At 48.9% G+C, this 10,956-nt stretch overlaps 1 protein-coding gene across 1 annotated transcript in view; it reads left to right on the plus strand.

Moving 5' to 3' along the window:
• The first annotated feature begins 3,784 nt into the window (after positions 1 to 3,784).
• The window catches only part of DCT (dopachrome tautomerase), a 20,169-nt gene continuing 12,997 nt past the window's right edge, over positions 3,785 to 10,956 (plus strand). Inside the window, exon 1 of the mRNA XM_015418596.1 lies at positions 3,785 to 4,097. Within this exon, the coding sequence (XP_015274082.1) occupies positions 3,785 to 4,097 (313 nt within the window). The remainder of the gene's footprint in view (positions 4,098 to 10,956) is intronic.

The following is a 10,956-nucleotide window of genomic DNA, read 5'->3' on the forward strand; positions in this document are numbered from 1 at the left end:
ATCACCTGCCTCTGCATAGCAGCCCCACAGTCCCCTGGTTTCCCATCCACGTATTGACCCTGCTTAACTTCCAAGCTCTGACAAGATCAGGCTCCTTAGGGCTATACGATATCACAGTGGCAGGATAGCCAGTATTAAAACTGGTGCCAGGGTTGCCACCTCCCAGGTGGGACCTGGAGATCCCCCGGAATCACAACTGAGCTCCAGAAGATACAGATCAATTCCCCTGGAGAAAATGGCGGCTTCAGAAGGTGGACTCTGTGGCATTCTAAAAGAAATCCTGCCTTCTCCAGGCTCCACCCACAGAATTCCAGGAATTTCCCAACCCTATGCTGGTAGCACTGGCTGAAAGGATTCCTTAGCCGTGAAGCATAGTGAGAAAGTTGTTATCATCTCACATTCTAAGTTATTTCTCAAGTTTATTGCAGGAATAAACAAAAGATAAGGTTGTATTACACCTTGCTTTGAAGCCTTGGGGAAAAGTGGGTGGGTGGAAACCTCAAGGAATAACTACTCCGTTGTTACATGTTTGATATCATTCTTACAGTCTGGATTGGTTGCTCGGGAGTGGGCTTTTTACTCAACGGGCTTCGAGTCGGGATTGCCCCAGGCGCATTTCTGGCAGGAGAATGATTGAAATGGTAATGTTGTTAAATTATTTTAGGAAACGAATGTTTAAGGTCGGGCCGATCGGGTGCAAGATGGTACAAGAAAACAAAACCGAGCAGGCTTTGTAAGTGTGAACTGGCATGTCGTCTGCTAATGGGGAGGGAGGGACAAGTGAGGGCACACCATTCCAAAAGCTGGCAAGAGTCGGCCACACCTGGCAAAGGAGGCCGCCTCTGACTTGGCGGCCATGTTTATTTTGGGCGGGTCCGGTAACTGAGCTTCAGACTTGTTGGGGTCAGGAAATCGGTGCTTACGATGGCCTGCCCTACCTGCTGCATGACGCAAGACTTGGCCATCTCTTGGCTTTAAAATATCAGTATAAGTAAGGATGCTGGGACAATCAGCCGGAACCTGCCACTCCACTAATAATGGAACTTTCCCTCCAGAGCAACGGGCCTAACCCAATGGAAGACTCTTCCCTGATAGCAGGGGGATAGTCCTGATGTTGGAAGGAGCCACCGCCATGAGCTGAATAATTGGGCCAGATCCAACCCAGTGTTTAGAACTTGAATTAGAAGGCTTGCATGCGTGTGACTTAGGACTGGGACTTCATGGCTACCCCTTGATAATGGGTTGGATCTGTTCTAGACCATTTCCCCAATCAATCTCACCCAATTTTTGTCCTTACTCCAATCCCTGCTCTATATGGATTCTGTCCATGCAGCAGGGTTGCCATCTTCCAGGGGGGGGGCCTGGAGAGCTACAGGAATGACAGCTGATCTCCGGGTGACAAGGATCAGGTCCTATGGAAAAAAACAGCCGCTTGGGAGAGTGGGCTCTCCGGCATTGTACCTGGCTGAAGCCCCTTCCCAACCCACCTTCCCCAGGCTCCACCCCCAAGTCTCCAGGGATTTCCCAACGCAGGGTTGGGCAGTCCTACCATGTGGATCCCAGGATCCAAATCATAGCCTTTTGGGGATGGGGGTCAGAGGGGACCCCCTCCTCCCTTTTTCACCACTAGCTAGTTGGGTCCCGCCCATTAGTAGGTGAAACATGCTTACCCTTGCAGCATGAAAAATTTGACTTGATGTTTACAGAACCAGTGGTTGTGTGAGTGCAGAGGTGCGAGCTGGGCCTGAGCTATTCTCTCCCCCCCCCAGTCAGTTGGCAACTTTACCAAGAGCTGGGGAGCTCAGTTCTCTCAGGAAATTCCAGACACCCTCACAAAATTAATGTGCCGTCTCCAGATGCTTTAGAAAAGTGGGCCTCCTGTGTGTAAAGGATACCAGTATAAGGAACTGAAGTAACTGAAGATCCCTCACGCGGTAGTCTTCTCAGTCACAATCAACCCTGAGAGTTTTGCAGGCCCTCCCCCCCCTCTTTCCAGGCCTTCCCTTCCAGTCCTGGTTTGGTATGATCCTTCTGGAAAGAACATAGTCCAAACGCATTATAGCAACTCACCTGTAGGGGAAGATGCGCATTTTCAGAGGTCCTCCATCTGTTCCATTTCCCTCACCCTGCCACCAGAGGGCTTTTAAAAAAATTGGTATTTGCTATTACCTTATAGCACAGTGATGGTATAATAGGGTTACCAGGTGTCCTCTTTTGAATAAGCTGATGAAAATCTCCTCTTTTTGGTTTGGAAGGTTAGGAATAGTCCTAGTTAGCTGCAATTATCCGAGCTTAATTGGTGAGCGTATTTAAAACGAGATTTGTCATCGCAGTCACTTGTTTGAAGTAGTCTGTCAGGAAATATGTCCTCTTTTTTGCTTTTCACAATATGGTAACCCTCCTGTACAACAAATCTATCGCCACAATCTACTAGTACCTCTGAATCCCCAGATTTCATTAAAAACAAAAACAAACCCTAGAGCCCTTTTCGTTGTGGTGATATAAGGGAAATCTGTAGGTCCGCTTAAAAATGAAATCTGAGAATTCAGAGGAAGTAGTAGGGCGTGGCAATAGATTGTTATGACATCATTGCACTGCAGCCTAATAGCAAATGCCAGTTTATATAAAGCCGGGGGGGGGGGAAGCCTTATGATGCTAGGGCTGCCAAGTGGGGGCGGGTGGCGGGTAAACCCCCACTTTGGAGGCCCGATTTCCACCGCCGTGGAATCGGGCCCCGGGGGGAACTCCGCCCCCCAAAGCGCAACATGGCTGTGTCACTGGAGGTGACGCAACCACGTCGATCACGTTGGGGGCATGGCCTCGATCATCAGAGGGCCACGACGATCGGGGCCACGGCCTCAATGTGATCGACGTCGCGCGTCACTTCTGGTGATGTGCTGGTGGCGCGCGTGCTTCGTGCGCACGCACACACAACAAGGGACAGCTCCCGGAGTGCGCCGAGGCTCCCCTGCCGGTGAGTAAAATTTACTTGGCAACCCTATCTGAAGCCCTGGTGAGGGGAAAATGCAGGGGACATGGCAGCTAAACTCCTGTGTGGACACTTCTTTGGCAGCATAAATGCCTCAGATGACAGGGAACGGGAGACTCCTCATGGTGTGGATGGAGCCTCAAACAGATTTCAGCTCTCTTGGGAACAACTCTTAAGGGTCTCTGGTCAGCTGACACTTTTCAGTGACGATGATTCAGTGGAGGCTTTCTAGGCCATGGTCCCATTAAACAACATATATTTTTACCTCACATTAAAATGTTATGTATCTTTTGGCGCGCAGCGTGAACCCTGATATTAGTAGCTTCATAAACCACATGAGAGGAAGATGTGACAGGGGGGCGCGAATCAAAGGCATACTTCTTCCCTTGCCACACCACCAAAGTCCTTCACGACTCACTTCTCCCACCCCCCCAGGGGCCTCTCTTTGCCCTTGAAGTCATGTGCTAACCACGAGGGCTTGTAGAAGTCTAATCCTTCTAATGAGGGCATTGCTGACCCCCACATAAAGCCCCTGAGCTCCGGCATCTTGGCAAGCAACAAAGAGATAAATTGTCTGCTTTTCGAACCCCATTCAAGGGAACGAGAGTCTTGGATTAAGCAGCCTTCCAAACGTCTACTCCAGTAGGCAGAGAGGAGGGAAAGTTAGCTTATTCGGCCAGGTAGGCTCTGGCTCGCTCGCTCGGCCTGGAGGCGGCTAATGAAATTGCCCTTGCTCTTCGTAGTCAGGTTCGGTGCGAAGCAGCTGGCTAGGAGCAGCTCTGGAGCAGCATCCCCATGGCCTCCCTGTCGCAGTGGGGGAGGCTGCTCTGTTGGGCAGCTTTAGGATGCTGGATCCTGTGGTGGCCCCAAGAGGCCGAGGCGCAATTCCCACGAGTGTGTATGACCGTGGAGGCGCTGAAGGCCAAGCAATGCTGCCCGCCTTGGGGGCCTAATCCCAACAACACGTGTGGTTGGCAGCAAGGCAGAGGTGTCTGTAGAGAGGTTCAAGTGGACACCAGACCCTGGGGTGGCCCCTACACGCTCCGCAATGTGGACGACCGGGAACGATGGCCCCTGAAGTTCTTCAATAGAAGTTGCCAGTGCACAGGTGAGGAGAACAGGAGGGGAGAGAGGGAGGGAGCTCATGAGGCCTGTGCCTGTTTTAGCCATGAAAAAGATGAAGAAGATTCTGGAAGATTCCAGAAGATTCTGGAAGATTCCAGAAGATTCTGGAAGATTCCAGAAGATTCCGGAAGATTTGGGAACAGGGCAAATTCTAGGTGAGACTCTGTCCTCTTTGCACATCTAGCCAAACTTAGACTTTTCCTGAAGCAAAACTATGCTGTATGTAAAGTATTTTTGGTCTTACAAGCATCCAGAATACCTCTGATTCATGACTGTTTCTTGGGTTACTTTTCTCCATCCATGCTCTGAAAATGCAAGTGGCTGCATAGGGTGGCCCGATCCAGGTTGGGAAACTCCGGGAGATTTGAGGATAGAGCCTAGGGAGGACAAGGACCTCGGTGAGGTAAAATGCCACAGAGTCCACCCTCCAAAGCATCCGTTTTCTCCAGAGGAACTGATCTCTGTGTCTGGAGATGAGCTGAGCTGTAATTCCAGGGGAATCCCCAGGTCCCACCTGGAGGCTGGCATTCCTATAAGGCCGCAGGTGTTCGTCTCTTGTAATTGTGAATATTCAGGCCTAAACTGAAGGCATTAATGGCAGAAAAGCCTTCCAGAGCTGTGCCAGATGCCTGTTTCAGCCCTTTCCCACAAACGTCTGTCTGTCTGTCGTGAGCGCTTTATTTGTTGAACTTCTTACTCGCCTGTTAAGACAAACTCTGATTTCGCACTAGAGCTGTCTCGATGTTGCGCCACCGTTTGCCCCGATACTATTGGTCAATTTCACACCCGAAGCTGTGGGGCTGCATTTGACCTGAGGCTTCGCCCGATTTCCTCCGCAGTTTCGTGATCCTCAAGAAACAGGATCACGAAACTGCGGGGGAAATCGGGCGAAGCCACGAGTCAAAATGCAGCCCCGCAGCTTCGGGTGTGAAATTGACCAATAGTATCGGGGCAAACGGCAGCGCAACATCAAGGCAGCTCTAGTGTGAAATCAGCCAAAAAGTTAAAGGCAGTGCAGGGCTCTTACTTCCCTAAGCATTACAGGATTTAGTTTCTTGAAGATGAGAAAGTATTGGAGACTTATGGAGTCCTTGCAGTATGTTTGCCACATTCAGAAAAAGTCAGAGAGTACGGGAAGCCGACATGCACTCCTGTAGCAGACAGCAGAGCACCAACGAGAGCCTATGCCGACCAACACACAGTTCCAGAATTCTCTTTCTCTGTCGCAGTGCAGACTCCAGAACTGGTTGCAACTGTTGTTCTGCCCACAACCCTCCACTGAAGGGATATCACTTAGTGTCCTATCAGAGAACCAGAGGGGTAGAGTGGTTAGAGGGTCAGAGTAGGACTAAGGATTCCCAGGCACCAATCCTTACTCACTGGGTGACCTTGGGCCAGTCACAATACCTCAGCCTAACCTGCCTCACAGCATTGTTGTGAGGATAAAATGACAGAGGGGAGAACCATGTGTTCTGCCCTGAACTTCTTGGAAGGAAGGGCGGGGCGGAATGTCATGCAGATATTTCCAAAGGCTGGCGAGAAATGACCAGTGATCAGGAGACCATTTAGTTAGCTGCCGTCCATGGAATGTCACTCAGGCACCGGTCACACGGGAGGATTTGCCCCGCAAGAGGGACGGATTGGGGGCGCATCAAGTGGGCGCGATCACACTGCAACATCTGGGAAGCGTCACGCACCCGTCCCCGATCCGGCCCTTTGGCCCGTAAACGCGCGTTTAAAAGGTACTACCTTTTGAGTACTACCTTCCGGACAATGCACGGCAACTCCAGGTGTCTGGTCGGGGAAGCGCTGGTAACCCATCACAGCCAGTGCTTTTCCCTGTCCCACACATGCGCACAACCGTGCTACTGCCGGTTTGCTGCACAAGGTGTGATCAGCTGCCGGATCCACGGGGGCACGTCGGATCGCGCTCCCGCGGTTCTTTTTGCTCCGGCTCTAATTTGCCTCCCTTCGGCAGCGGATCATCCCGCTCGTGTGACCGGGACCTCAGTCTTTCTGAATCTAAACTATGAGCCATCAACTTATCTATCGGATAGTCTGCCAGCATATGAAACAGTACAATGAAGTCACCAACAACAAACAAAATAAGAAGATAGATTCAGGTGGGTGGTTGTGTTGTTCTGAAGCAGCAGAACAATGTTTGAGTCCAGTGGCACCTTTAAGATTAACAAAGTTAATCGGATATTCTTCAGGTATATTCTTTAGGTATATTCTTCAGGTATCTGAAAAAGTGGGCATGCAAACAAAAGCTGATACCCAGAATAATTTTTGTTGGGGGTTTTGTTTTTGCATTTGTGTGCGCGCGCATGTCTGCCCATGCCTAGAAGTCATGGAAGTGGGCGTGCAAACAAAAGCCGATACCCAGAATAATTTTTGTTGTTGGGGTTTTTGTTTTTGCATTTGTGTGTGTGCGCATGTCTGCCCATGCCTAGAAGTCATGGCAACCTCTGGTGACTCCTACTGGAGCACAGAGGACTGTTCAGAGAAGTGGCTTGATAGCCTGCCCCTGCCTCCCTAACCCTGGTATTCCTTGGAGGTCTCCCATCCAATTACTTGCCAGGGTCGGCCCTGCTTAACTTCTGAGATCTGATGAGATCGGGCTTGCCTGGGCTATCCAGGTCAGGGCAAACATTGTTGGTCTTAAAGGTGCCGCTGGACTCAAACTTGGTTCAAACAAAATAAGAAACTAGCCTTAAAATAAGCAAAATAGAAAATGTTCAGGATTGCCACGTCATCCTCTTACCTTGTACAATGTGGCTTTTGGGCTGCAATCTTATGCACCATTGCACATAGAAGAAGAGATTGGATTTATACCCCGCCCTTCACTACCCGAAGGAGTCTCAGAGCAGCTTACAAACTCCTTTCCCTCCCCTTCCCCACAACAGACACCCTGTGAGGTAGGCGGGGCTGAGAGAGCTCTTTGAGAACTGCTCTTGAGATAACAGCTCTCAGAGAACTTTTACTGGCCTAAGGTCACCTAGCTGGCTGCATATGGAGGACTGGGGAATCAAACCCGGTTCTCCCGGATTAGAGCCCGCACCCCTAACTACTACACCAAACTTTATATAGCCAGGCTTCCTTCCCAGTAAACATCCATATGTCCTGATGCAGTGAGAGACGTCGTTCTTCCTGCCTCTGCCTGTCGTCCTGTCATCTGCCCTTTCCATCACTGACCAGTTGACACCCCTGGAGTCCTGCTTGTGAACAGGCGGCCAGGGAGGGTAGGAAAAAGCAGAGGCACATCTATGTCTGCCATGTCTCATGCTGCATTATTGGAATATACATGGCAAGGTGGCTACCTTCCCCAACAAAAAAAGTGCAAAGATCAATTGGCCCACCCACCACAGCAATATCAAAATGTGACTAAAGCACCCTCTGTAAAGGAGCTCATTTTTAAAAAAATCTTGTCACAAATAATCGGTTTTTCCAGCAATTCACGTTTAAACTCAGTTTCTAAGGCTTTAATCCGTTGGATTCTACTTGGAAATGGAGTTCCATTGAAAACTGAACTTTTTAAATAATGAAACAAAATACAGCAACGACCTGTCCTGGGTAGCCCAGGCTCACCTGATCTCAACAAACTTCAGAAGCTAAGCAGGGTCCACCCTGGTTAGTACTTGGATGGGAGACCACCAGGGAAACCCAGGTCTGCCACGCAGAGGCACGCAATGGCAAACCACCTCTGAACATATCTTGCTTTGAAAAACCCTACAGGGTCGCCAATCAGTGCTCCCTCTGAGCTGTGTGTGTGAGCGGCCGCTCATTAACACCGGAAGCCCCGCTCAGCAGCAGTCTGGAGCCGCACAGTGTCTTGCACTGCCCATTGCCCAGTTAAAGATTACAGCAGTGATATTCTGCTCAGGATGTGAACTGCTCCACTCAGTAGGGGGCAGGGGGAACTAGAGGGAAAATTGGTCACTGTAAGTCAGCGGTGACTTGACAGCCCTTTCCTCCACCACCATACAGCAACAGGCTTCAAAAAGGATGTGGGCAAAATCGAGACGGTGCAGAAGAGAGCGCTGGGGATGATCAGGGGTCTGGAGACTGAGCCCTACGAGGAAAGGCTAAGGGCCTTGGGAATGTTTAGTTTGGAGGAGGTTGAGGGAGGACATGATTGCTCTCTTTAAATATCTGAAAGGCTGTCATTTGGAGGAGGGCAAGGAGCTGTTCCAGTTGGCAGCAGAGGAGAGGACCCGAAGCAGCGGGTTTAAATTACATGCAGAAAGGTATCGGCTGGATATTAGGAAAAACGTCTTCACGGTCAGGGTGGTTCAAAGGTGGAATCAGCAGCCTAGGGAGGTGGTTAGCTCCCCTTCACTGGCAACCGTCAAGAAGAGGCTGGATGAATATTTGTCAAGATGCTTTAGGCTGGTCCTGCATTGGGCAGGGTGTTACGCCAACTGCTTTATTTACAGCAGATGGCTAACTAAATTTAACGTGAGCTCTTACCAATGTTTACGGAGGTTGTGCCTATTCCAAAGAATACCAGTGATTGAGATGAGACTGGTGTTTTTCCAAAACAAACTGTCTTTTTACTGAGCAATATCAAAATCACATACACACAAAATATCAGTCTCACAATAACATACACTCAAGTTCCTTTAGAGTTACAAAAAGATATCAAGATAGTTTCTTATTTACTTGGAGGTAGGTAGGTATCGTTTCATACTCGCCTGTTCCAGAAGTCTTGTCTGATGTAATGTAAAAATATGGGGAGAAAGTAATACCTAGGGATGTTAACTAAATCACACTTGCTAGAACCAGCCAGCAAAGCGTGGACCTCTTTGGTTGCAATCCAAGAGATCTTAAAGTAGACAAAAGGATTGTTGGATAGGAAGCTGGACCTTAGGGGTAGAAAAGAAGATAGAGGACGTTGAGAGGGGAAGGGCTAGCAACGACCTAGAGTTTGGTCTTTACTTTTATAGTTGAATCTCCAGGTGGGTGGCACCTTGCCAAACTGTAATCCCACCTACTTGCAATGTCCATCCCATGACCTCCCTCATTGGTGCATGTGGAAAGGGGCAGGTATTCTATGGGTGAGGCAATATTTGAAACTCTGCACTCTGTCTCATGGAAAGCCATCTGGCCAGGTGTGAAGTCTCGGCTTCCTGTGCCCTCCTTGATGTGCAGATGAATCTTGGTTTTACCAGGCGAACAAGACACCATCAACAGGAAACTGCAATTCAAATGCAGATCAGGTCCATGTACTGCATGATATCTAGTCTTTTCAGCAATGGGGGATTTCTTCTCCTTGGTCGTTGTTTCTGCTCACAATGGCTAACATGTGCTTCTCTTTCCCATAATGCCTTGAGCTGAATGTGTGCAAGCTTCATTAACATGAAATACAGGCAAGTGTTTCCTATGTGAAATCTCTCTCTCACAGTAGGTGATGCAAACAGCTTTCTCTAGGCCCATGGTATCCAAGTGTGTGCACAGTCCATGTGTTGCGTGTGTAAGCAGATACCATAAATTAGTCCATTCCTTAACAAGGGGGTTGGACTAGATGGTCTGTATGGCCCCTTCCAACTCTTTTATGAGTCTATGATTCTATCAATAAATACACCCATGGGCCATATCATTCTTTGGAATCACTTCCTAGGTATTGTGCAGTTTGCAATGAGTCGTTGCGGATTCCATCCAGAAAAAAATGCTGTATTTATATTCCTGCCCTCCTGCACTAAAATAATGCTCTCTGATTCCCCCTGTGGAAGACTAGCCTGATCTTATCAGATCTTGGAAGCTCAGAGATGGCCCTGGTTAATGGCTGGCTCTGCACTGGCTTTTCCCTCCGTTGTTTTAAGGAACCCACATTGCATGCTGCTTTCACTTCCTTTGATCTTTGGATTTTATGGTAGCCTCCACACTCCGTGCCGCTTTCGCTTTCTTTGATCATCGGGTTTTGTGGTACCTTCTGCATAGATTTATGGCCGTTCAGGGGTGACTTTGCAGTCAGTATGGTGTTGGCCCCCGGGGTATTTGAATGTGGTTTTGGGCTGCACTTTTTCCTCCCAGCTGAGAAAATGTGGAGCGAATGCCAGATGTAGAATCGCCCAGTATTTGGATGGGAGACCACCAAGGAAGGCCAGGCTTGCTATGCAGAGGCAGGCAATGGCAAACCACTTCTGAATGTCTCTTGCCTTGAAAACCATACAGGGTTGCCATAAGTCAGCTGTGATTGGACAGCAAAAAAAAGGGGGGGGGGAGAAAAAGGCTTCTCTCTACTTGATTAAAGGCCATCATCCCTTACAAGAGAAAACAAGAACTGGTCAGACGGGTATTGAATGACTCCTGATCTTACCATAAAAAATGCTTTGTCCCTCAGATCATGAAGCACCTTTTATAAGATCTCATCGCATGTAAGGACAACTGATCAGATCCAGAACAAAACTGGCAAACAGAACCCACCAGCCATATAGGGTGGTTTACCAAGGTCCTGAAGATCTGTTTTTGCTCCCTGAAAGTAAGGCAAACACCAGCTGATGGGTTCTCAGACCTGGTAATGGGCTATGCAAAGATTGGTAGATCACAAGTTGTGTAGGCTCAGTTTAGACAAAACACTGTGCTAGCTGGGTTCACAAGCGAACAAATGCCTGACTGTGAGAGATGCCCTGTGCAGTGGATGTTGTAATTATACACTAAAAGGTGCTGGATGGGTAGAATCAGGGGTCATCTAGTAGAAAAAGAGATGCAGGAGCTCATTATCATAACTCATTAGCATAACTTATTTGCATATGCCACACCCCCTGACATCACCGGAAGTGTGTCAGAAGGCAACACCCACCGCTCAGGCTCCACTGGACTGTTTTGGATTGCTAGCTACT

This window comes from Gekko japonicus, unplaced genomic scaffold (genome assembly GCF_001447785.1).
Source record: "Gekko japonicus isolate JY-2015 unplaced genomic scaffold, Gekko_japonicus_V1.1 scaffold352, whole genome shotgun sequence".
In the NCBI taxonomy this organism is placed as follows: Eukaryota; Metazoa; Chordata; class Lepidosauria; order Squamata; family Gekkonidae; genus Gekko; species Gekko japonicus.